Source organism: Coturnix japonica, chromosome Z (assembly GCF_001577835.2).
Source record: "Coturnix japonica isolate 7356 chromosome Z, Coturnix japonica 2.1, whole genome shotgun sequence".
Taxonomy (NCBI): domain Eukaryota; kingdom Metazoa; phylum Chordata; class Aves; order Galliformes; family Phasianidae; genus Coturnix; species Coturnix japonica.
In genome coordinates this window covers 37,647,150-37,675,001 of record NC_029547.1, presented here as the reverse complement: position 1 = coordinate 37,675,001, position 27,852 = coordinate 37,647,150, and the positions used below count along the sequence as shown (strand labels likewise).

At 39.5% G+C, this 27,852-nt stretch overlaps 1 protein-coding gene across 9 annotated transcripts in view; it reads right to left on the bottom strand.

The window, feature by feature from the left end:
- AOPEP (aminopeptidase O (putative)) overlaps positions 1–15,086 on the bottom strand; it is a 175,935-nt gene extending 160,849 nt beyond the window's left edge. For 5 of the 9 annotated variants that reach the window (XR_004305705.1, XR_004305706.1, XM_032441530.1 and 2 more), the window contains exons 1-3: positions 15,004–15,086; positions 6,949–6,973; positions 361–1,320 (exon numbers count right to left, since the gene is read on the bottom strand). Coding sequence is in view for 7 of the 9 variants with exons in the window: in XM_032441530.1 (XP_032297421.1) it covers positions 361–1,166 (806 nt within the window). In the remaining 2 variants the exon portion in view is untranslated. The remainder of the gene's footprint in view (positions 1–360; positions 1,321–6,948; positions 6,974–15,003) is intronic. The other 4 variants (XM_032441526.1, XM_015849266.2, XM_032441528.1 and 1 more) reach the window with 3 other exon arrangements.
- Positions 15,087–27,852: the final 12,766 nt, after the last annotated feature.

Below are 27,852 nucleotides of genomic sequence, written 5' to 3'. Positions count from 1 at the left end.
AAGGAATGGAAAGAACTAAAATGAAAATAACTTGTCACAGAATATCTTCTTTTCTCAAAATAATAATCTCCTATTCCCTTCACGCACTTATGCCAATACTCAGTAATTACGTATTCCCGTTTAGTATGAAGAAGCACAATCATTTAAACAGGCTTGAGGCCTGCAAGTGCTACAAAGTTTCTGGAGCACAATTTATCTGTTACCCTGCAAGACAGCAGTAGGATTCAAACCAAGTACACAAGAGATAGAGTGGAAGGAAATGCTCATCAGCTTCACTGAGCTTCTCAGCAACACACAAATGAACATTCTTACAATTGTTTACAATTAACAAATGCAAAACCTTTCAGCTAATTTACATACCTGCCACTCTGGTCTTTAGTCCATGTAACAGATCTTCCCTCAGGTTTGGTTTTGTACTGTATTCTTATAGCATGAGGAAAATCTGCTGGAGTCTGAACTCCATGTTTCTTTATCTCCAAGCTCCAGCTGCCAGAAGTAAACTCAAGCTCTCCATATCCAGGTGCCTGGCTGCAGCAAGTGTAATAGTATAGCTGTTCCTGACAGCGATCCAAAGGTAAAGTCACAAGTTTGTGTACAATCTGATTTCTGAGATTTTCCAGCTCCTTTGAAACATCAATTAGTTCAGCAGACATGGCAAATTTCTCAATGCCTGGCACAGCAGCAATATCTACCTCCTCAACCTTTAGCACAGATAAATCACAGCAATCCAATATCAGCAGAAAATCCTTGTTCCCGTGGCTCTCTGTGTCACAGCAGTTCTTTGAACCAGAAATCTCAGAAACTTGTTCCTTGTTGCTATGGTTACCATTTTTATCAGAAGTATCTTTTTTACCTTCACCACTGACAGCAAAATCACTATATTCCACTTCACATGAAATGACACTTGCACTTGACACAGAAACATGGCAGGGTTCTGATGACCCAGTTTCACAGATTTTGTTAAGGTGTGACTGGCAGCCTTCTTCACCAATACTGCTGGCTTTCCTGTATCTGCTCCCTGTCTCCAGAAATAAAACTATGATTCCTTCTATAACTTGGCTTTTAAAATCCACATCCAAGTCCAGTACATAGTGCTTTACAAGCATGTGGCTAGTGTTGGCCATTAAGGGCAAGTCATCCTTCATGGGGTCTAGCTGCATCTCCATGTTTCACACTGGTGGTTAAGTTTTACAAAACCTTAGTCATTTGTTATTTATAATATTTCCATAAGAAGCAAGAACATTCAGCCTTCTAGTGCCAAAAACATTTTGATCAAATTACAGTATAGAAATCAGTTGCAGTTCCTTCACTTCTCTCATTCTGTAAGAAAAAGCAAAAACAAAACCAAGTCAGATTATTGTTCCATGACTTGAAGCATTTCGAAAAATACTAAAAAGTCCAGTTGCTTTTACAAAAAACTGCATCTCCACAGAATGAGATCAAGCTAGTTGCTTCAGGATTTGCTATCAAGTAGGCTTTATTTTTCATCTGTCATAAACTGAAACCAACTCTACTAAAGATGACTCCAGATGACTCTTTTTACCTTCTTTTCAAGAATACTTAAGATACACTGTTATGCAACATCTAAATTTATTTTTGTATTGTTTGTTTTCAGGGTTCCTGTATTAATATCATTACTTAGCTCCAATATAAGAAGCATTAGCCAAAACCACTTCATATGTTACAAACTTTTAAGTAACAATCTGATTAATACAAGGCAACAGCAGGGACTAATATACTTCCCACATGACAACCACTCTCATATCAGCATTTTTAGTAAATTAGAGAACATGAGTCCATCTACTGTGGGTGTATTCTTAGTATGCCTTTGAGATGGTTCATAAAGATTTTTAAAATTTATAGTTATATACTAAAGTTACATGTTTACATCTTAATAGCTGGAAACCCATTAATGCTCAGGATAATAGCATCCTACAGAAAACAAAACATCTTTCTCTGGAAAATACACAAATATTACAAAAGCAAGAACATATTAAAATACATCAATATTTTTTGGAAGCTTTTCACCACAGAATTGTAATTTCTATGCATTCTCTGATTGCTACAACCACTGAGCTGAAATTATATGGTTATCCCACTTCAATCCTTTTTTTGACTGCTTTCTAGACTAGAAGTCAAAGACAGAAAGAAACAATTTCCTGTTAAGACTTGTAGTTCTCTTGCTATTAAATCATTGATATTCTCACAACACATAGCTAGGTCTGTTTTTAAACACCTAAAGTGCACAGATATTGGCTTGAGTCACTGGTTTATTGTTTCACAGACTCAGAACAGATTTCAGTGTCCAACATGGTTTTTAAAGTAAACACAGAGAAGAACCTAGACTCACCTTAGACTTGCTATTTTGTTTGAATGCTATCAAATTGGGACCAGTAAGTGAAAGGCTCAGGCCATGAAACCATCAAACTGCAATACGAACTACTTTCACACAAAGCACACAAAGCATTGCAAGAGGGACTTCTTTGAATGTTCTCTTCTACTCAGAAACAGCTATTACAGGGACGTCTTTAAATACAAACAGAGAAAAATCTTTCTTTCACTTTGTATCAGTCCACATGCAAAGGGTCACTGATATATCTCAGTAAATTCAGAGTAACTTGAAGATTATTCAAGACATTAGATTTTTTGAACTAATGCTGGCAAGTACTACTCTCTTCTTTATTTGAGGGCTCTCCCAAACTTTGTCACTGAATTGTATTTCTGTTGATCTTAACAGTTTTCTATTTCAAGTGTTTTCAAACTTTACATATTTACAAGAAAACATTTCATATCTTGCTCTGATGTGCCTGTGTATACTTTGCAGGATCACAAAAAGGTACAAGCTCCTGCAGAGCACCAGTGACTTCACTGTAGCTTTGCAAAAATGACATGTTCATTTTGTCAGTTTGACTTAAAAACAAAGAGCAACAAAAATAAATAAATAGAGGAAAGTGAAACATCATGTACCCTGCAGTGTATATTGGGCATATGGAGCAATGCCTCCATGATGTCTGTCTGTGACACCAGAGAGCAAACTTGATGTTATGAAATAGGTAAATAAATACTTACTTTAAAAAAAATAAATTAAAACTCTCTTTGGTTGTATCTGCTGAGTATCAATTCCACTAATTTACACATACCTATTTCTGTAATATTAGTAAGTATCCAAAAGTAGCAAAGTACTATACACCTAACACCCATGAAAAGCAAAAGCATTAAACTACACACAGGGAGCTATATTAAAATATGTGTATGTGAAATATGATTTTAGCAAGTTACATTCTATTCACGTTAAAATGGATTTTCATTAGACAGCTGCATTCTACTTCTGTCACATTTGGCCTTTCCTACCCATTTCACCCAAACTCTTGATATAAAATTAGATCACACTCCTGGTGTGAGATGTGAGAAGAGCATGAGCCACGGAAGAACATTCATATTTAGCAGTTATATCAATAACTAATTCTTAAAAGTGCCGAGCTGTTAGCAAGTCACACAAATCACAAAATTTTATCCTAAGATTACATGTACATTTGTATCTTATACTTTTTTCAAAAGACAACTTCACATAGGAGTTATCTTTGGGAACTTGGAAGCAGAAATGCTGAGAGCTGTTCTTAAAGTAATGCCTCCAGTTTCATAACACTGGCCCACAATATCAGAGTTGGATACTGGCAGTAGAGTTGAACCTTCCCACCAACATTCCATTACATGTTGTTGCCTTGTGACAACATGCCCACTGCAGAGGGGCAGTCTGTGAATATGGCATCTGAAGTGGAAGTGCAGATGAAGCATGGATATGCCACTGAATTCCTTCACGCTGAAAAAATGGCACCCAGTGACATTCTTTGATGCTTGCCTATTGAGTGTTTCTGGAGACCAAACAGTGGATGTGAGCACAGTGAGGCAGTGGGCTACCTGCACCGGTGCAGATGTTTACGAATGCAGCACACAGGCTTTCATTCATTGCTGGCATAGTTAATAGCGGTGACTGTGCTGAAAAGTAGTTTTGTAGCTAAGAATTTTTATCTATGAAATAGTGCTACTTTTAGCTTTGTATCTGTTACACTTTACATCAAAATAACCAGGAGGCATTATTTTTGGAGTGACCTATGTATCTTGTCTTGCAGATATAAACACACTCCATAATATACTGAATTACATAGATAATATTTTTAAAACAAAAGCCACCATCTTTCTATTTAGTATATCTGTTTGGTTGGGGTTTTGTTTTGTTTGTTTTGCTGTAATTGAGCTGAGCAACTAGATGAAAAATAGATTGGAAAGAGCAAATAAAGAATGAGAACAGTCATTGTTTAAACAAGAAAACAAATAAATCACTGCTGTTTTGCTTTAGGGTCAAGTTAAGAAGAGATTTGCAGACTAAATGGTGTGTGCATATGTATCACTCTTTCTGAAGCTAATTTATTTTTCAAATAGTTTTATCATAGAATCATAGAATGGCCTGGGTTGAAAAAGACCATAATGATCATCTAGTTTCAACCTGCCTGCTATGTACAGGGTCACCAACCACCAGACCACATTCAGCATGGCCTTGAATGCCTCAAGGGATGGGGCATCCACAACCTCCTTGGGCAACCTATTACAGTGTGCCACCACCCTCTGTGTGAAAAACTTCCTCTAACCTAAACCTGCCCTGTCTCAGTTTAAAAACATTCCCCCTTGTCCTATCACTATCCACCCTTGTAAACAGACGTTTCCTCTCCTGTTTATACACTCCCTTCAAGTACTGGAAGGCCACAATGAGGTCTTCCTGGACCTTTCTCCAAGCTAAACAAGCCCAGTTCCCACAACTTTTCTTCATAGCAGAGGCGCTCCAACCTTCTGATAATCTTAGTGGCCCTCTTCTGGATCTGTTCCAAGTGCTCCACACCTTTATGTTTAAATTCTATTCTGTACTATTAGAGTAATCTTTCACACAGAATTAAGAATGGCGACTTAAAAATATCAGTTGCTTTTAACCAAGCACTTGTAGATGCCTAAGCAATATTATCAGCATACATACAGCTTTTTAAAAACTCCCTTAAGAATCTTTTTAGAAGCACCATAAGACATCTTTTTTAACTATGTGGCAGATTTTCAGTATGTTTATTGAGATACAGAGATAATACCTTGTATGAGGGTATCGAGACTGGCACACTAAATGCCTGCTTAGGATCCAAGGGATTAGGAGAATGGAGAAATAAACACAAAAACAAATGCACACTAAAGTTTATTACTCCTTCCCACGACTAAAAAGATAGGAAGCAGAATTAACAGAATTACTGATTAACAGTAATACACAAAAGACTGAGAAGAAAATGATCCTTCCAGATATTTCTGGGGGGAGTGGGAGTGGGAAGATGAAGTCAGTTATTACCTCAGTAATAAATTATTCAGTAATAAATCTGTGAACAAAGAAGTCTATCAAATAGTTATACTTTTTAACACTATTTTACTTCTATCTGCTATATTAATAAGAAATTTAAAGATAAAACAACATTGTTGGTTTTAGTTTGTTGGTGTTTTTTGTTCTTGTTGCTTTTTTAATAAAGCATTTGCAACACAAAAACAAACAGGTAATCTAGGAAAAATATTTAAAGGCATACATATGATAGTCACCTGAGAAGAAAAATAATTAAAATGTTTCATGTGGGCCATTTTACATAAGAATTTAACCTGATATGAGACAAACAGGTCCACTGGATTAAACATTTTAATGCTAATTTTACTACATTAAAGTGCATGTATAAATGTTTGTGTTTTAAACAAAATGGATAGCTAGTCAGTACAGATGTGTGCAGCTTATTAGATACTAGATTTAAATCACCTAAGGAGAATGTCTCAATTCTATACAAGAAAAGACAAGAATGAACTGTCTACTTGGCTCAAACAGACAGGCTTTCTATTATTTAAAAAATAAAAAAAAAAATAAAAAAATCAAGGCAGTTAATGACTATATATCAAACTTCAGTTGCAAATGAACTAGAAAACGACACAGATGTCATATTAAAGCACAACAAAAATCAAGATGGGAAGAAAAAAAGAACAAATAAAAACTAATAAAGAAAAAATGCACTTCCACAAAAGTGGATTATACAATATCAGATATAGCAGAAAATTATTATTTTAGTTCCTTGGAAAGGACACTGTAAAAACCTGCAAGTGAACATGAAAAAAGGTACACATAGGTAGTTGTAGCTTCACGTTTATTTAAATGCTAGTAACCTATAACTTTGCTTTAAATCAGTATAATGATTTCAATAATATTGTAAAATAAATATACTGGAATTATGTTTAAAGTCTAGCATCTAAGCAGACTTCCCCTCATTGGTCCAGCATTTAAAGAAATATATATATATATATATATATATATATATATATATATATATATCTGTCAGATGATACAGAAAGCTTGCACTCAGAAGTAAAAAATATGTAATGACAAGTCCAAGAGACAAACAAGAACTAAGTGAAAAAAACAGAAGTGCAACAATGAAACATGCTTGTAAACCCTATGTTCACCACTACACTTAATTGTAATGTCTTTCACAGACATGTAATAATTTAGGTTATAAAATTAGGTAGCAAACAATGATTTAATTCATCCTTTGATTCCAGTAGAAATGAAATGCATCTTCTGTTATTTCTGTAATCAGGTGTTCCCAAAAATGTACAAAAATAAAAGTACAAATATTCAAGCAAAACATTCCAAACTACAAGTGCAAAAATACAGCTTATCAAAACTTGAAGCAAAATCAGTATGAGTTCCAACATTATGCAAATTTGGAAGTTGGGCCTGGGTACTCCAAGACAGCATTCTCCATTAATTTTCTTTCTGATTAACTGAATATGATTTCTGATGAGGTGCAACCAACTTGATTCTCAAACAGGGTACGACCATGGAACCCACTCAGAGTAACAATTGTTCTTCAATGCTTTCCTTACTTCCATCAAGAGAAGGAGTAGGAATCTGAAAGATATGAAGGGAAATTGGGTTTAACAGATAAAAAGGAAAAAAAAAAAAAAAAAAAACAATCAAAGAAAATCTGACTCTGCTAGCTACATGTTATGTTAGATGGGCAGACTTACCTATGTATTCATATACAGTCCGTCTTTCAGATGCTGACATTATGGAATGCACTTGTATGCATTCAGCTAGAACTACATCAAAGCTTGCAGGTTTCACTGATTTTATCATTTTATCACCTTCCTACTGAACTACTCTATTTTATGACCAAGTTATGCAATATACTCTTATAACTAAACTTCTATTAACGTTCTCTTTTATTCTTAATTACAAAGTTAGCAGAATAAATTGTAATTATGGCTCTCACGTAACACAAAAAACATACTTTATCAACTGCTAAAGTAATATCCTTGCTGATCCTTTTGGAAGTCCTCTGCACATTTCCAAGCTTTCCAACTACATGCAAAGAGTAGACCTTTTCCTACTGTTTCCTGAAGATGCAGCTCTGAATTAGTATTCATTAAATTTGATACAATCTTTTCTTCCCACCTTATACACATATCAAGGTGCCTCCCTCTGATTATCAAAATGAGAGGGGAGATTCTTTGATATACTCAGATGATGGAAAGTGGCTTGGCTATCACCTCCACCAGTTCCCTCAGCACTCTCCGGTGAATCTCATCCAGCCCCATGGACTTGTGGCAGTCCAGTTGGAGTAGTAAGTCTCTGACCATTTCTACCAGCATCACAGCAGGTTTAGTCTGCTCTTCAGCCGAGACTACCAGGTCAGAGTGCTGAGTAGCTTGAGGATAACTGGTCTGATCTTTAAGTACAGACGTAAAGAAGGCATTCAGGACTTCTGCCTTTTCCTTATTCTCAGTGGTCACATTCCCAGCCTCATTCAGTAAAGAGTGGAGATTCTCCTTTGTCCACCTCTTACTGTTGATGTATTTATAAGAGTTTCTTGTTCCTTTTTACCCCAGAGGCCAGACTGAGTTCAAGCTGGGCTTTTGCCTTTCTGATTTTCTCACTACGCTTCTTAACAACTTCTCTGTATTCCTTCTGAGTTGCCTGTCCCTTCTTCCATGGGAGGTAGATTCTCTTTTTCTCCCGGAGCCTCAAGAATAGCTCCCTATTCATCCACACCGGTCTTACAGCTTTCAACAATTCTGGAAGACCCCTAATTAAAGGGGTTGTCCTCTTGGGATCAACAAGAATCATCATGGGTGATTTGTGGTGCAGCTGAAGCTTTCCATCATACATCATTTGGAGACAAGCAATCTTTTGAACAGTTTCTACTAATTGGATGACTGTCCCAGAAATGGCAAGAGTCTCCCCTTTCTAGTCAGTTGAGACCACATGTCCAATAGGCAGCCCTCTGCATTAAGGACCACGGGGCCCAAAAGTTACCAGTAGGCAAAAATACTCCTGGTCCCCAGTATCCTTCAGGAGCTTCTTCAATTAACAGTATCTGGTCTCCACCAATAAGGCTAACCTTCCACACATACTCCATCTCCAGTTCCTTCAGGGAACAGTCAGAATCTTTTTTTCAATTTTGCTAATTCAGTAGAAGAAAAAGTAATCTCTATTCATCTAATCTGATTCATCTAATCTGATTCATCTAAACTGATTCATCTAAATTGATTCATCTAAATTGATTCATCTAATCAGATGAATCAGTATTCATCTGATTGTTTAAGTAGTCGCCATTTTGGTACAAACATTTCTTTTTTATCAAAGGATGCAACTGTGTTGTCAAGGTTTCTAGTTTATCTAGCCCTGACTTTATTTCTTCCAGAGGACAGATTTTTTCTTTAGGAAGGTTTTAAGTGCTAGTGCTGATATTATCCTTGCAAACCAGCTGTTCCTTCAGGGCCTTTCATTCTCTAATTGCCCTTCAAGTTCCACTACCCAATTCTGCAAGGTTTTTACTATTTTTTGCAATTTTCTGTTCCCTGACTCAAGTTCCTTTATCTGACTCTGTAGCAATTGTCTGATTTGGCTTTCTGCAGTAAGCTGTCATGCTCTGAACTCTGCAGTTGCAAGATACAACTTTCCTTTTCCAGCTCAGGAACAAGCATCTTTTTGCAGAGCACTAATGCAGTCAAAAACACTTGGCAAGTTACACCAGTTCTGGAGTGCCCAATATAGCCCTGATAAGTGTCTGGAACCATGATTTCTTAAGAGACCTAACAACACATTTTTGTTTTCCATAGTGGCTTCTCTAACATCCATCTCACAAAATGCACGGTGATATTCCTGGAGACACACACGTATCCAACAAATTCAAGTACTCAGATCACTCATAACCCCGAGAGGTGCATGCACAAAAAAATTCTAACAACACACTTAAGTTATAACACACTTAAGTCACAAAATGCAGAGTGATCTTCCCATAGAGGCACACACATATCTAACAAATGTAAATACTCAAAATTACTCCCTACATTCCCAAGAGGTATACATAAAAATGTTCCAACAGTACATTTAAGTCACAAAATGTGGAGTGATCTTCCTGGAGACATATATGTGTATCAATAAAATGCAAATACTCAAAATTACTCCTTATGTCCCTGAGAAGCCACTCTCTGGAAGGGTACCCTGCCTCAATTATGCCATTTAATAAATCTCTTGCTTTGATTATCAGAGCAAGAGGGGAAATTCTTTGATACACCCGTAGTGAGACTGAAATAGAAGCAAGGTCAGCTGTTTTCTGAAAAGTTTATTACCAATTAAAGTGATGCGGAAGGGAAAGGCTGCTGGTTGTCACAAATTAGGACAATGGGAAAGGGAATGCAGGCAAATAGGAAAGATGGGAAAAGAGCAAAAATTACATGAAGCATAAACAGTCATGCTCACAGATCCAACAGTGTCCCATTGTGTGCCATTCTGATGGTCCAAGGCCAATGTAGGAATAAGGGCACAGGGGGAGGCAGCAGTAGAATGGCCAGCCTTTGGCAACAAGCATATAAACATTAGACAAACAACAGTGGGTCCAGGAGAAGCAGGCAGGTTCCAGGTAGCAGGCCCAGGAGAATCAGGCAGCAGGCAAGTTTCACACCACAAGATATCTGATATTAGGCACATGCTTCCTTGGTTGTAAGCGCCTTTTTTTATCCACTTCCTCTGCCAGGGAGACATTCCTGGGCACTTAGGTTAAGAGTCATGGGCAGCACCTTCAGGCATGCAGGTACTCTAAATGGTTACCTCTTGAGATCTGCCTACAAAAGACTGCTCACTGGCCATTTAGCAGCTGCTTATCTCTGGAGGCTGCTTATCTGTTCTGATCCCTGGTCTGCAAGTGTTAAGACAGTAGATCTCTTGGACTTGGGTCTAAGACTTCCTGGAATTGTCTATCTGAAGTTGTACTACAGCAAGCTTCCAGAGAAAGGTGCAGAAATAATCTCTTACACAGGTACTGTCATCATACTGAAGATACTAGAGCTACTGTTTCTGAGATGTTTGACACTTCTTCTGTAATGCACTGTCTTCTGCAATATGTTTATGTATATTCTGTACATAATACAATATCTAGATTTCATTTTACTGAAAAAAAAGTGAAAGCACTTCACCTTTAAAAATGCATGTTCACTAGCTGAACTGTAAGCACTAAAAATTAGGAACAGTAATTAATGGTACTGTGAAGTCTCAACAACCATTTCAAAAATATTTTTAATTCATACATCCACACATAAAGAAGTAATAAATTATCAGTGCATTCTTAAAATATACCTCACATTCAATGCATTGTCTATATTGAATGTACTTCATAAACGATAAAAACATCAGTCAAGCTAAAAGTATGGTTATGTTTTAGTATTTTAATTTGCAAAGGAACAAATAATAAGAATAGCAGATGCTGGCCAGTATGAATAGAGTTACCCTTAATCATCTATGCATTAATGAGTTGCATAAAACATAAAGAATGAGAAATGGGGAAGAAGTGATCTATTGCACTTTTATAACACTGCATTTCTACTTACTACAGAAAGCATCATATTGAGTCACATGCAAACCTGAGAACAGCTTCCAGGTAAAATAACACCTGGTTGCAAAGCAGACAGGTTTGAAGAATAAACTTCCTAAAACTACCTATAGCAAAAACTACATGTGCAGCATTAAATAAAATAGAATAGACAAGGAAATGGGAAGAGAAAGTTAAAAAGAGGCAAGAAAAAGGATGTTACAGATAATGTACATGATTATCAAAGATGACTCTGTAATAGGATGGTACAAGCCAGAAATACACCATGCAGAACACACTAACTCCTACTTCCTTTCCAGCAAATAATTGTATCAGATGGCAACAGATTTTCTTACCATAGAATCACAGAAAAGCTCGGATTAGAGGGGATATTAAAAATCATCCACTTGCAAAGTCTAGCCATAGGAAAGGCTGTGACTCACCAGCTCAAGCTGCCCAGGGCCCCATCCAGCCCAGCCTTGAACATCTTCAGGGATGGGGCATCCACAGCTTCTTAGGCAGCCTATGCCAGTGCCTCGCTGCCCTGAGTAAAAAATTTCTTCCTAATGTCTAACCTAAATTTCCCCTCTTTCAGTTTAAAGTCATTCCCCCTCTTGCTATTAGTCAGTCCATGTAAAAGGTCAGTCCCCTCCTGCTTATAAGCTCCCTTCAAGTACTGAAAGGTTGCAGTGAGGTCTCCCCAGAGCCCTTCTTCTCCAAGATAAACAAGCCCAGCTCCTTCAACCTCTCCTTCCAGTTAACACACTTCAGTGAAAGAGAAGCACAAAACAACATTTCCTAAATCTTCATGGAAAAACATATGACTATGCCAAATATGCAATCTCTTTTGTGAATGATGTGAGGTACCTCTTATCTCAGAGCACAAATGTAGCTGTTATGTTTCATATATTTTCAAACTCTGAGAGAGTATAAATTAATGAAAGAAAGGTTTGCATGACAGAAAAATCAAGAGAATGACAGTTTTTTAATTGGGCAAAATCAGCTGCATAAATGTTTTTCACACACAAACACCAATACAAGTAGCAGGCAATGACCTCAAGACAGAGGCCACTAAATCAGATTTTGTGTTTACTGTACAGCACACCAACTCACTCCCTGAAATAAAAGCCATTTAAAGCAATTAAAGAAATAGGTGCCTAAGAGCTAAGGACTGTCAGACAAACCCTGGCAGTTTATGCTACATCTGTTCAAAGAGATGTCTCCCAGCTGACTGTTCAGCCCTTAAAAAAAAATAAAATAAAATCAACAGAGATGAGTACCCTTACGCTCAGGTACCCCAGGCCACAGCCTGGCTCATGTGGCCTCACCAGTAGCTGAAGCTAACATTCTGGGCTGCAAATAAGCATCTCTGAAACACTGGCATCAACCTGTTTGCATTATGCATACCTCATATTCTTCGAAAGGCGTAGAAAGTATTTCAGCACCATACTTCCCCTGCATGCCCCAGGCCAATATCGAGGTGCTACGCATTTAAATAAGCCCTAATTTTATTTTGAAGTGTTCTAATGGAAGTTTCTTCCAAATCCAGTTTTATAAATATCATATGTAACGTAAGACTTAAAGATCTTACCCAAGTCAATCCCAAAGACTGGCATCAACAGTAATTTTACTCTGTAAATATTTATATAATTATATATAAGTTATATATATTTATATATAGTTCACAGTAATTTTGAACTTGATTTTCTTCCAAGTACCTAACACAACTAACTAAGCCTTTTTAAGGCAGACAAGAGCAAGAGCTCCTTCATAGTTGAAAGCAAGGTTAAAACAACCTTACAGAAGGACTTGCTACTGTAAACTTTTCCATAGAAAAGAGTTTGAGAACTTCAGAGAGAGTCACAAGAAAATCAGTACACATGGGAACGAGACTCCAAAGTGAAAGTTTAATTCTGTTAACTGCTGCTCCTTCTCAGTCAGTGAACTATAGCTGCAATGAGTAACCACAAGTTAGCAGTAGAGGAAGCTGTTCACCGTGAGTTGAAACTACAATGGAAAAAAAAAAAAAAAAATCTTCCAGTTCAAATGAGATTTGAAAATCAGAAAAGTTCCTTCACAAGAATATTCACTCCCAAAGACAAAACACTAACTTATTCAATGCTTGAGGCAGAAGCATAACTTATTTATGGAAAATGAGCTAGGAATAGCATCCCGATATTTCCTGCAAACACTCTGAGCCTTCATCCAACTCTCTGAACCAAATACCTACATTGTTAAGCAAAGCCCAAACATACATGTAAACATTCCACAAGTACCTACCCATAAATCAGCAATGTTTTGAAAGAAACTGTGTTTTAAAAGAACCCATTTCTGTATGGATTATGTTTTTAATTTTTATTTTTAAAAATAATTTGAAGGACAGTCCTAAGGAACCTACTGAGCCCATGCTTGAGCTAGGGCATGGACCAGATGGTGCCGCGGCCCCTTCTAAACCTCCGAGATGGTGAGGTTCTATGGAGATGCTGGCAAGCATTACAGAGGTGCAAAATTATCTTGGATTTTATTTCTACTCTATACACACAAGAAAAAGAATCTGCTGTTCAAAAGACAGACCATGCAGATGAAAATGTGTCCAAATTAGACTTGTGCTGTAATATGGTATGACTGTTTCTAATGCAATGCAGCTGCCATTTAAAAATACCACCTACAACATGAAAGATTGATTGTTATGTTTCCAATATCTGGAAAATAATCTTCTCTTCCCAATGCTGACACTCACAGACCACTCCTGTAACTCAGCATGACTTATAAAACTCAAATTTATTGTGAGTGAAAAAAATAATACAACTAAAAAGGTTGCTCCAAAAGTAATTGCTCCTATTTTATTATGCAGGCCCATGACATCAATGGCAGATGATGGTGGTATGGCAGTAGAGGCTGAGCATTCCCACCAACATTCTGACACATTTTGCTGCCATGCAACAGATGGCAGCACAGGGGCAGTGTGACAAAATGGCATCTGACATGGAAGTGCCTATTAAACAAAAAAAAAGCATCAATGAATTCCTGCATGCAGAAAAAAAAAATCACCCACTGACATTCATTGATGCTTGTTGAACATTTACGGAGACCAACCACAGGACACAAGCACAGCGGAGGGAGGTGTGTTACATAAGCAGCAACAGCAGGTCACCCCTGCTGGTGCATATCTTCATAAATGCAACATAAAATCTTTAAAGCTGAAAAAGCCAACTAAGATTATCTAGTCTAACCATCCACCCATCACCAGTACTGCCCACTAAAACATGTTCCTCAGCACCACATCTACATGTTTCAGCTCTTGTTAATCACTGGCAAAAATACATAGCTAATGCTAGGGACAATGCTGAAATTGAGCACGCTGTAGCTGACAATTCGTTCTATTAGTGTTATTCTGCTTTTTGTTGTCATTCCCATGCAAATAACAAGAAGGCATTACTTTTAAACTGACTTACATAACACAAAAATCTTTAGATAAATTATAAAATACCATTTATTAAGATATGAGTTTTACATTCCATGTTTCCAAGCATTAGAAGAAGCCAATGAACAGAATCTGTTAATCACCTAAAGAGCTTTAATATAACCATATGTCATGTTCTTTCAGGAATTTACACTTAACAACAAAGTCTTACGAGAAGGGCATGGATTCAAGATGCATAAACAGCTTTTAACGAGAATAGCAAATAAAGTCAATAACAGCAAAAGCCTACAGCTTATTGCTGATTGCATATCGTTTCTTAACATGCATTTACACTGTGCTCCTGTTTACTGTAGACAAGTTTACTCAAGAAGCTGAGGGGGCAACTTAGCCTTCCAGACTTCCAGAAGCACCTTGCGCCGACCGACCCAGCAGCAGGCTGTAGGACAAAGTCTGCGGCCCCAGGGAGCGGGGCTCGGACCCCGGCAGCGGGGGCACCGGGCAGAGGGCTGACAGCGAAGGAAGGTCGGAACACGCGGGACAGACAATTGCTAACAACCACTATCGACACACCACCTTACCTTACCCCTTACCTTCCCCTGCCCCCTGCCGAGAGCTTGACTACCCGACAACCGCAGCTGTACCTACCAAGCTTTCCACCGAGCGCAGGCCGCCGTCCAACCGAGCTGCGGCGCACACGAATGACATAGTGCGTATCCCCCACCCCCAGGTCCCGCCCAAATGCTCGGCGCAACGGTAGTCGCCCCGCCCCCTCGCTCTTGGCCCGGCCCGTGGATCCTCAGGGTGTCCTGGTGGGCCGTGGTGTTCGCTGTAGGGCGTGGTTTCACTTATGTCCGAGGTCCGAGCGTAATGGGTTCTGTTGGCAGGTTTAACCCAGCTGCATCTTTCAGACTCATACACCTTAGCATGGGGGCAGAGGAGTGTCTGCAGCATGGTGTTTGGTCTGTGTGGCCACACAATGGTGCCATCCTGTTCTGAAACCAAGTAGTCAAACAAAACGGTCTTAAGAATTCTGCATTTTGCAAGCCATTACAAATTTAAAAACTACATATGTCTTTAGCAGTTCATTTGTCTTTGGAATTATAATCCTTTGCTTTAATTCTAAATGTCTGAAGAACTCTGATGCATCAGTATTTTTGCACTCACTTGCTGCAGTGTAGTGCCGTTAAAATGCTACACCGTTTGCTGCACCACCAAATGTTGGGTTCCAACCTGTATGTGGATATAGTCAGTGAATTTCTCTACCTCTTTTAGGTGTCCTTGTGCTATCTTCATTTCAATCCTCTTAAAACCTTCAGTCTTCACATTTTGTCCACATCATTTTGAAGTTATTACCACCTCTTTCAGGAAAGCTCCTAAGGCCTAATTCTCTACTGGTACAGCTTACATTGCTTCACTTTTCTCAGTAGAGTTGTGCCAAAAATGTGCCTATCTGAAATATTTCAGAAGTTTCACTCCTAGTGTAGGCTTATAATTTTAATCACAGCCACTCCAAGAGCACCTTTCTGCAATGCATGATATAAACAAATAAGAATAACATGCTTGTTATCAGCAGACCAGGCTCCATTTAAGGTTGAATTTGCCACTCCCAAGGAATAAGCAATAAAGTAAAAGAACAGAAACTTTCAGACAGCTGATGGCAGATTGCAGCCTCACGATTGCCTGGTTACTTGTACCTCTCTTTGCAATCATGCTAGGATGACAGGATGGAGAAGTGTACTTTTTTGCACATTAAGACAGAGCACTGTCATTACTGTTCAAGTTAGCAAAAATCCCACTGGCATCAGCAGGGGTGTATGTATACTTATTTATTTTCACATAACAGATTTAGCTAGATACTTTATTCTGTTGTTTAGTTTGGCAGTGAATGGCTAAGTTCACTGAAGTAATTTATAACTGATTAACTGCTCTCACGGATACCTTGCTTCTGTCTCAGAGCCCACAGGATGCTGGAGCTGTTAGCTGGCTGCTGAAGAAGCCAGAATGCTTATAAAAGGCAAATTATTTTGTCACTTCTGTCTGCAGAAGGAATAATTCCTAAAAATATCTAGCAATGTCAGCACTGAATCAATTGCGGTCTAGGAGAGGTAGGCAGCCATCAGCTGTTAAAATCAATACCGCAGAAGGTCTTAGAAATACTTCATTCATATTTGCAGTGCTTAATTATATGACTCTTTCTGCTTTGGGACCTACTTGGAGCTATCCAATGGGCTAGGATGTTAGAAGGTAAGGGTACCCGTGAGATCTGGTCAGCATTTAAACAACACTTCTCCCAAGCTCAGGATCAGTGTGAACCTATGAGTAAGAAATCAGGGAAGGGTGGCAGGAGGTCTGTATGGATGAGCAAGGAGCTCATGCATAAACTCAAAGGGAAGAAGAAGATCCACAAAATGTGGAAAAAGGATCTGACCACTTGGGAAGAATATAAGAAGGCTGTCAGGGCCTGCAGGGATGTAATAGGAAGGCTAAAGCCCACCTGGAATGAATCTGGTGAAGGAGATAAAGGATAAGAAGAAAGGTTTTTTTTCAGTATATCAACAGTAAAAGGAAGAGTAGGGAAAATGTGGGTCCCCTAATAAATGAGGGGGTGTTCTGGCAACAGGGGATGCTGAGAAGACGGAGATAGTGAACACTTTCTTTGCAAAGATATAACTGAAAACACTCCCACTCAGGAATCCTGGACCCTGGTGAGAAATTCTGGGGAATGAAAGTCTTTGCTTTGGTGAGGGAAGAGATGGTCTGAGAGCTTCTTGGCAGCATCAGTATACATAAATCCTTGGGCTCCATTGGTACGCACCCAAATGGGCTGAGGGAGCTAGCAGAGGTGACTGCCGAACTACTCTCTATCATCTTTGAGAGGTCTTGGAGAATGGGAAAGGTGTCTGAAGACTATAGGGTAGCCAATGGCACTCTGGTCTTCAAAAAGGAGGGCAGAATCCGCAGGTCTGTTCATCTCACCTCTCCCTGGAAAGGTGGTGGAACAGCTTGGTCTGGATGCCATCTCCAGGCAACTGGAAGGGAAGAAGTTTATCAGCAGTATTCAGCTTGGATTCACCGAGGAAAAGTCATGCTCAACCAACCCTGCAGCCTTCTATGATTTCAGTGCTGGATGGGTGAATGGGGGGGAGAGCAGTGAATGTAGTCTGACTTGATTTCAGCAGGCGTTTGATACTGTCTACCAAGACATTCTCATAATGAAGATGAACAACTGTGGGACAGATGGGTGAATGGTGAGGTGGGTTGAGAACTGGCTGACTGGTCAAGCTCAGAGGGTTGTGATTGGCAGCGTAGAGTCCAGTTGGATGCCTGTATCTACTGGTGTTCCCCAGAGGCTGGTGCTGGGTCTGATCTTGTTCAGCATCTTCATCAATGACCTTTATGGGGGGATAGCGCCCACCCTCAGCAAGTTTGCTGATGATAAAAGGCTGGGAGGAATGGCTGACGCACCAGAAGGCTACATTGCCATTCAGCAAGACCTGGAAAAGCTGGAAAGCTAGGCAGAGGGGAACCAGATGAGGTTTAACAAGAGCAAGTGTAGAGTCTTGCACCTGGGGACAAGTAACCGCATGTACCGGTACAGGCTGGGGGATGACCTGCTGGAGAGCAGGTCTGTGCAGAGAAGGACCTGGGATTCCTGGTGGACAACAGGTTGGCTATGAGCCAGCACTGTGCCCTGGTGGTCAAGAAGGTCAATGGCATCCTGGGGTGCATTAACAGGAGTGTGGCATGCAGGTCAAGAGAGGTGGTCCTCCCCCTCTGCACTGCCCTGTTGAGGCCTCACCTCAACAAAAAGACAGAGATCTCCTGGCAAGAGTCCAGCAGAGGGCCACAAAGATGATAAAGGACCTGAAAAACCTCTCTTATGAGCAAAGGGTGAGCTACGTCTGTTGAGCTACGATGTTCTTTATAGACGATCTATGATCAATGGTCTATAAAGAATCTAAGGTGTGTGGGAGCAAAGGGGGTTGAGTGCAGACTCTTCAGTAGTGTGTGGTGATAGGACAAGGGGAAACAGCCACAAAACTGAAGCATAGGAAGAACTTCACAGTAAAGGTGACTGTGCAGAGCACTGTAACAGGTTGACCAGAGTAATTGTGGAGTCTCCTTCTCTGGAGATACTTAAGACCCATCTGGACACCTACCTATGCAGCCTGGTCTAGGGAACCTACTTGGGCAGTGAGGTTGGACTAAATGATCTCTAGAGGTCTCTTCCAGCCTTTACGATTCTGTGATTCTGTGATTCACATATTATCAGCCTGCAGTGCCCAGTCTTTCTGATGATGCCAATCTATGAAGTAGGGGAGAAGTGAATGGAAACATCTCCCTAGCTTGTCTGGTATCAGAAAAATAATAAAATATTCATTGAAATAAGGATTCAAAGCTAATTTTCCCAGAGTAAGTACCTTAACGACAGCTTGGGCAAGATTCTCTTTTCTTTGACTCCATAGACATTTAATTATTTATGGCAAATGGGAAAACAGTTATAGGGCAAACTGTGAGAATCCCTCTCAGAACACAAAATTGAATTTTCTGCATCATTTCCAGGGACTTGGGAAATCTAGATTCAGATCCTTTGCTAAACTGAGGAATTTGCAAACAGATTTCTCTCTCCCAAAGCAAATTCAGTTCTTGAATACAGTGAAAGAAATGCAAATACCATCTTTTGTGCAAAAGTGTTATTTTTTTTTCACCCAAATTGGACAGGGTACAGTGCTCAGGAAAACTGAGGAGAAAGTATTTAGAGAATCCTAAGCAGAAGGATTTGGTTTAGTTTTAGGTATATCTGTTTGGAGCAATGCAGCACTTAAAATACATTGCTTTGGGGGTTGAAACTTAAGTGGATTCATGACTGTTGCTATCAGCTTGGAACTTCAAATTAGCTTGTTTGATTTACAACTGCCAAATTTGAGTATTCTTCTATCTCAAGTGACACAAGAAAATTGTTTACTGAAAGTGTGGGTCTTACTGTGCTTGTTAGAAGAGATAAGGCTCATTGAGAATCTTTCCAGCTAGTATTCAAAAGCAAAGTTTAATGGAGTAAATAATCACCAAAGGAAAAAGAAAAAGAAAAAGAAAAAGAAAAAGAAAAAGAAAAAGAAAAAGAAAAAGAAAAAGAAAAAGAAAAAGAAAAAGAAAAAACTATTCACTCTCTATTCTCCAAAAGCAATGTAAACAAAGAATGTAAGTAAATATATGCATAGTTCAATATATTACTTCAGGCCTATGAGCATTGATAATATCAAGTGGCTTGCAACTAGCAAGCTTAAAGAGAAGGTTCAGGAGCACATGGGATGCCACAGGGTAGGAATAAACATACGCACACAAGGATCTCAAAATATACTATAATTTGACAAAACAAAAAGCTTCTGAAACATAGCTGTGGGGAGGAGAGTGGCTGTGGGTAGTGGCCAGTGATGTTTTAATTTCCCCAGCTTCCCATGTGTCAGAAAGAAATGCAATTGCTGTCCTGAAGTCTGTGGGTTGCCTAGTACAAATGAGTATCACTCATGATCTAGAGACCTCTCAGTGTGCATCCTACATTTTTTAGTCAAGAAGATCAAGAAAATCGGCGCCTACACAAGTGATGGCACCTGGGGCCAGTTGGACAAAGGCTGCCCAAGCTGTGACTGCTTGCCTGTCTTCCCCACTGACAGCTGTCACCCACCTCTGCCAACTGAATCTGTCCCATTGCCTAGAAGCCCCAGAAGCAAACTGACATCTGTGGTTGCAGATGGGGTAACTTTTCCAGTCAACACCAAAAAAGTATATAGGGTTAGTTTATGAAATTGAGCTCAGTTCCCTCCATCATTTTACTCAAAATTGACAAGAATCTTTGTACAGAGCTAGTGAGGACACAGGGGGGAGAGCCTCACAGAGCAACTTATGTAAAGACCCATATTTCTTTTAGGTCATGAAGCACTATCCCAATATTTAGGTAACATACACTCCTGGCTGAGAAAGTAATGATTGAAACTGAATGTAATGTAACTTGACATGAAACTGTGACAAACTCATCTCTCCTGTTCTTAACATCCCTTCAGCTAATAAATCTGGGAACCAAGAACTCAGAACTGGAACTGCTGCTGGACTGAGAATATTATAGAAGATAGTTCGATTCCAAAATGAAGGTGATTGCATTCAGAATTAATTAGAAAACCAACCAGTTTCCTTCAGCTCATTCACTAAATTTCCCATACTTAAGAGCAGAGCCATGAACTCTTCATGCTAGTTGCTCTCACATGTTTTTTAGAAGGGAATAAAATAAACATAGTGCAGATAGAATTTCTGTTTCAAAATACTTTTGAGTTGTTGAGATATCAAGGTGATGGGTGACATAAAAAGCATTGTGCCAGTGTTAGAGGTAAAAGCATGTATATAGTTTTACTAAAATAAAGCTGTTCACCTTCTGATCTCAAAGGAGCATTTTGACCAACTGTTTGTGAAAATCCTTTCATTGGCACTGGGTCTCCAGTACACTGCATGTGTTCAGGGCTATCAGACCCTCACATCAGCTCCAGTGTGGGGTGAAATTTAAATAAATAAATAAAATAAATAAAAAGGGGGGAAAAAAAAAGAAAAAAGAAAAAGTCTAATTTAAAAAGAAAATTTCCTCATTACTTTCACTGGACTTGAGAGTAAGATTTTTCCTTATTTAATGTATCTGGTATATAGACTTGAGAGCTTGTACAGTTAATTAACATTTAATTTGAATCTTCTGTCTGACACAAGCTGAAGAAATCCAAATCCAACAGTTATACTAGGTGGACAATAAAATAGGAAAACAAATTTTTGAAAAAGGGTTCATATATTTTATTAACCACTGTGCTCAAGAGAACCAAATATATATATATATAAATATATATTTCAGCTTTGAGAAGAGGACATACTGCTGAACATGTATAGTATCCCTTCAATGAACTGCTTCCATATCTTATTGCTAAGTGCTGTAAATGTTCAAAAATAATTTTCTCTGAATTATCCACAAATTATAGATTTCATTCTCATGAATTAGACTTTGTCAGTTATAGACTCCTGTGTTGCTTGTGGAAATTCAGTTTTGCTCTTCATCCTTTCTTGAAGTTACTGTCCTGTTAAATATGGGAGAGTTATGTGAGACAACACATTAGAAAAGTTCTTTTTCATCAAGTTTCTTTTCTTTCAGCAGAATATAAGATTAGATTTCCTAAAGCAGACTTCTGAATTAAAAACACTGATGAATTCTAGAGGAGACAACCTCATCTCCTTCTATGATCTAGTGAGCTGCCTGGTGGAAGATTGTTGATGTAAGTCTACCTAGAGTTCAGCAAAGCCTTTGACACTGTCTCCCACAGGATTCTTCTGGAGAAGCTGGTAGCTCATGGCTTTGTCAGGTACACTCTTTGCTGGGTAAAGAAATGGCTGGAGGGCCAAGACCAGAGAGTGGTGGTAAATGGAGCCACATCCAGCTGGTGACTGATCACATGTGGTGCTCCCAGGAGTCAGTATTGGGCCTGTCCTGTCCAATATCTTTATAGATGACCTCAATGAAGGGACTGAGTGCACCCTCAGTAAGTTTGTAGCTGACTCGAAGTTGTCGGGAAGACCAAGTGCTGGGTACTGCACTTTGGCCATGACAATGCTTAGGTAATACTACAGGCTTGGAGCAGAGTGTGTGGAAGACTGTGTAGAGGAAATGGACCTGGGGGCATTTGTCAACACTCAGCTGAACATGAGCCATCAGTGTGCCAGTTGGCCAAGAAGGTCAGTGGCATCCTGACTTGTATCAGAACTTGTGTTGCCAAAAGGAGCAGGGAAGTCATCATCCCTCTGTACTCAGCCATGGCAAGGCCATGCCTAAAGTACTGTGTTCAGTTTTGGGCCCTTCACATCAAAAAAGACACTGAGACTCTGGAGCATGTTCAGAAAATGGCATTTAAGCTGTTGAGAGGCCTGGAGCACAAGTCTGATGCAAAGTGGCTGTGGGAGCTGAGACTGTTCAGTCTGGAGGAGGCATATGGGTGACCTTATTGCCCTGTACAACTACCTAAAGGGAGGTTGTGGTGAGGTGGGGTTCTTCTACTATTCCAGGCATTATTGGTCTAGGACTGATATTAGGAGTGGGAATAAGATTTGTTACAAGGAAAACTAGGTGGAGACAGGTCCAGAAGCAGATGCTTGGATAAATGACAGTTTGGCTGAATTTAAGTTTTAAACTAAATCTGGGGCCCAAAAAATACGATTAACTGCAGTTGGTGCTAGGTCTGGGAAGGGCCCTATTGCTAATCTGGCTGGTGATAGTAGGGCTCAGATGGCAATTTTTTATATTTTGGGATAAAGGGATCGCTTAATACCACATAAATGTCACATTTGGGTTATGAGTCTGTATTTTTTTTTTTTTTTAATTTTAACTAATTATTTTGTTTCTAAAAGCACTTCAGCAGCAAATTTCAATTTGAAGCATTTTCCAAAATGCTATTAAAAGACATTTGGATGAAACTGTCATAGCGCACAACTTTTTGACAGTCATTTGCTGTATGCTTTCAGGAGCTAATCAACCTTTAGATGCTAGAATTGCAGTAACTTTCTAAGTCCTGTTTACCTATAAACACTGATAGCCACCCACCTATATAAAGCATGTTAGATAGATGCTTCATGCTCTGTCTACCTTCTTAGGAAAAGGAGAGGTCTCATATCCTATATCAATCAGAACAGAAGCATCTTTTGTCCTCATTATGCTGCAGTGGGTACCAGACCTCACAGCTTTTGTCTCTAGATAGCGATCTCTGAAGCAGGGTGTGTGTACTCCAGGAAGTGCTGCAGATAATCCACTGTGGTACTGGAGGAAAAGATTTTTTACCATTCAAAAACATTAAAATATCAATTTCTATTTTTCCTTGTGCTATTATAGGTAATTTCTATAATATATTAATCTAGTACTATGTGTATATGACTTGTAAATAAATACTGTGGGATTGTTTACTCTTAAATTTTTAATAAATAAGGGCACATGATCAATATGTGCTTTGAGACCACTGCCCTAGAGCACCTTGTTCATTTGGAGAACTATGTGAATGTTTCATTTGTTATGAGTAAAATAAACATGTAACCCTCTAAGTAGGTCTAAATCTGTAGCATGTAATAAGAATCCAGTCAGATACTATATAACAAGCTTGATCGATTTCCAGCTGTGCCTGGTCATGCAGCACTTGCATCATCCTTTGCAATTAAGATGAAGTGGAATCTGTGTGTAGGATTTTGTGACTCCTGCTGTCTCATAAGGATTTCATGTCACAAAACACACATGGAGCCTATTGGTTTTGGTATTCAGCCTGTAACTGGCTGAAGCAGTGATCTGGTGCTGAATGTGCGAGGAGAGCTTCCCATCTTTTCTTTACATAAACCTGAAGCGTTAGGGGTGTGTTACGTGGCAACCTTACCCAGTTTCTGCACTGAAAATGAGCACTCCCAATTCAATATATGTTACTCCTACAAGTTGCTTTTTGGTTTGTTTGTATGTTTGTTTCAAATTCTCATGGGAGAATTTTTCTGAAGGTGATGCGTTAGCACACATTATCAAACTGCCGCACGATGCAACGGCCATGAATAACATGCAGAATGCAAAGGAAAAGGTGGCAGTGAAGTTCTGAATGACAGCAAGGCTTTGTCCTTGCAAGCATTGCAGCAGGTCGTTTGAAAACAAGGCACATTCACATCTTCCTGTTTTTACCTATTCTCTCTTGTTCTCAGACGGCGGTCTGCATGTAACACTCAGTGCTCTTGTCTGCAGAATGCCAGCAATTCAGTTCGTCGCTACAAAATTACGGCCTTCCCATTGCGCGTCGCAGCCCCACATCGACTGGGCTTGTTCCAGAGGAGCATTGCCACCTGACGGCCACGCTGTGGTGCTGCACAGCGGCTTCTGCTTCCAAGGGACTTTTTCTCAAAGAAAGTAGCCAAGACAAACGTTTGCCCAGGGAGATGGTGGAGTCACCGACCCTGGAAGTGTTCAAGGGATATTTAGATGTTGAGTTGAGGGTCATGGTTTAGTGAGAGCTATTGGTGATAAGTGGACAGTTGGACTGGATGGCCTTGTAGGTCTTTTCAAACGTTTGTGATTCTATGATTCTAAGACTTCATTTTTTCCTGTGTTATCATATGCTTATTTTCTTATGATGAATATCCTGTTTTCCTGAATGAGTGGCAGGAGAGCAGTCATATTAAAATATTTGCAACATGAAAAACCCTTTTCATCCCTAATTGCTGTATTTCTAGCTCTTCCTCGGAGACAGAATGCTGGAATCATTTACTCCACATTTGGTTCTTCCTTCTCTGGGCCTTCTACATTATCACTCACAGTCATTCAGAGAGATGGTGACCTTAAACCTCTCAGCACTTGTGCCAGATTTTTAGATGGTTTGCACAATTACCAGGTGCCACACTGTTGTTTCAGGTGGCAGATTGGACTGACACTCATCACAAAGGCTGCAGTCATGTATTTCATCTGTCAAGAGTAGTGGTTGCATTCTCCACTCTATGCTTCCAACATTTGAAGCATAGAGTGGTTTGAGCAACTCTGTCTTAGCCTCTCCACTGGAAACTGTGGCTTCCAACACTTACAGCTCCCTAACTGGCACAGGAGATCATCCTTCTGCTCAGGACTCTGCTCCCACTTACAGCTCAGTGGCCATCAAAGAATGAGTAACAGATAAACAGAACTAGACATCAACATTGGGTTTGGGCTATATCTTGCAATACCATATCAAAATGTATATGTTCATATGTTCATTTAGGCAAAAATGAGTTCTGCAAAACTCATAGTCCTTTGAAAACTGTAACATATCTATTTTGTTTGATCCTTTTAAAACTTGAGTTTAATAACCTTTTCAGTATCTCATGGGATAAGAGCATCCAACTCATCCATCATCCAAGTTCTGGAGCTTAAGAGAAGGAAAACACTGCTATTTGCAGTGGGAAGGTGCCATCTCCATTTAAAAAGAGAAGATCCTACTACAGAGTGCTACAGAGTTCACAGCTCAGCTAGACACAGCATCTCACATGGAAGCGAGATGATGGCTTTTCCTGGGCATCCCAGGTTCTTTGAGCCAGTCAAGACTCATCTGATACATTCAGAGAAGCAGGGGCCTACAGCTTCTATTGAATTTGAGCAGTGTCTGTTTTTTCTGTTCTTCAAGCATTGATTACTGACTTGTTACTTTACAAAAAGAATACGGTAACATTTTGTTTCCTTAAAAAGGGAACGAGACCACAAGACAGCTCCGTTACTTCACGTTCAGATTTGTCTCAGCTAACACTCATATTGAAATCTCGTACTATTTTGTCAGTCAGTGTTGCTTTCTTCTTTTTTCTCTACTACTCTCCTCAGCCTCACAGAGATGGGTTCAACCAGCAACCCCTGGCTTCCTTTTAAGTTGCCTACCAAATAGAGATGTATCTGAATATTCATTAATTCAAATGGGAAAGCAGGCAACACTTACAGAATAGGTTTGCACTGAACCCAGTATAAATATTTCAAGGAAAAAAAGATAATAATTTAGAATTTAAGCATCTTCTATTCACTTCTCTGCAACAGGTTCTTTCTTCTTGTTGTTGTGTGTTGTAATTTTATCTATCTATTTATTTATTTATTTTTAAGGGGGAAATCTAGAGCATTGCTTATAGCAATGAAATTGTGAATGAAGATGAATATGAAAGTTAGCTCAAAAAAGCAGTGGCAGGCAAGGAAGCCAGAGAAATTATTGAGATAGGTGCTGAAAAAAAATGACAGGAAGAGCCATGAGATTCTTGGTGCCTTGTCTAATGGAATGCTGTGTGTTTAAGGTCAGGAGGAATGCAGTGGGTCTCCTGGAATTTGAAACTGTTAGCAATATGGATTGGCTGCCCTAGAGGAGCATCTGTCCTTCTGGGAGAAGACCGAGGTTTACAAAATCCCAAAGATGACACATCAATGGAATGAAGTGCTGTTGTTCATCAAAGCCTGCAATGCTAAAACTATGAGGAACTTGCTGAAACTAGAAAGAAAGCAGAAAGACTGTCTAGGAAAGGATTTTCACTTACATAGAGTAGTGAACATCTCAGGCTTTCTGTAACAGGATGTGAACCAGAGTAATAAAACAGGATTAGAAGAATGCTAGGGCTGTGACTAGTAAAGGAATGCAATGGAGCACAGCCTCTAGCACCTGCTGTGGCCTTTCATTATCTTTCCAGTTCATTCCTGCCAGAGATTATGGTGCATTTCAGACAGCTCTCTGCTGCACTGGTCACCTATGCTTCATTTCATCTGGATCCCAGGAGTTGATATTATTGTCCAAGTTAATTCCATATATCATCTCTACCACAGCTAGTTCCCTCAAGTACTGGATATGTTTCTCCATGGTGGTCCATTTGCCTGGGTTAAATATCAGGTCTTCCTTGAAGGGATATCTTTCTTTCACAGCTGACAAGAGTCATTGCCATAGGGTGAAAGACTGTGTCCCTTTTCCAATTGCTTTGTCAGTGCCACTTTCCCTAGAAAGAGATCCCAGCTGCTTGGCTTCACTGCCCACTAAGTCCAGGCTACTGGCCCCACCATCCCAGCACCAGAGCAGCCAGGTGGCAAATGGGGATCCAGCATGCCTGGAAACTGGAGGATAAGCAAGCTGAAATATACTTCCTAAACAGTGTGAGGAATCAAAAGCTTGACTCCAGCATTTGCTACATGTGACATTTTCCCACCACCCATAACACATGCTGCATTTTTATTATTGACCTTATGCTGTGTGTTGGACTGGCACAGAAAGCTGCACCATCACATTTGAAAAGCAAATGCTGAAATGAGTCACAAAACTAAATTCTAAAGCAGTGTGGAAAAAATCACCCTTCCCATTTCAACCCTATGTATGTACTCATACACAGGTGATTTGAGTGTTGCCATGGGTTGTTTGATCAGAACAAAAACATGCAAGGTAAGGAAGAAGTTATACAGTATGTTCATCAGTCAGGCCTGATGACTTCTCTTCTGTGTTGTACTACTGCATATGAGCTCCAGCTGCAGATCAGACCAGGTCCTGGTGTAAAAAGATAGAACACAATGGTGACATGTCCAAGATTGTATTATCAAAGGAAATGTATTTGCTACTACTGCCACTGGTAAAGTGAGGCTACTTGCAGCAATAATGGGAAACTGTGAGAAAAAAACCTAACTTCAGATCAGGATTTTATCGCTATCCATAACTGTATATATCTATTGCTATGTAGAAGTTAATTTAAAAGGATTAAGCTGCTGTTTATTCACCTTATCACAACCAAATAGATTCTGTATAATGACCTGGAGGAGAGGCTTCTTTCTACTCCCCTCTCACTCCCATTTCTTAAGTCATACCACCTCACAGTGGAGCTTAATCTGTGTGGGCTGAACTTTCTTGCTATTTCTGCAGAGCTGACCCAACATATGCTTGGCATCCCCTTTCTCTCCTCTGTGTAGTCTGCAACTGTGTCATC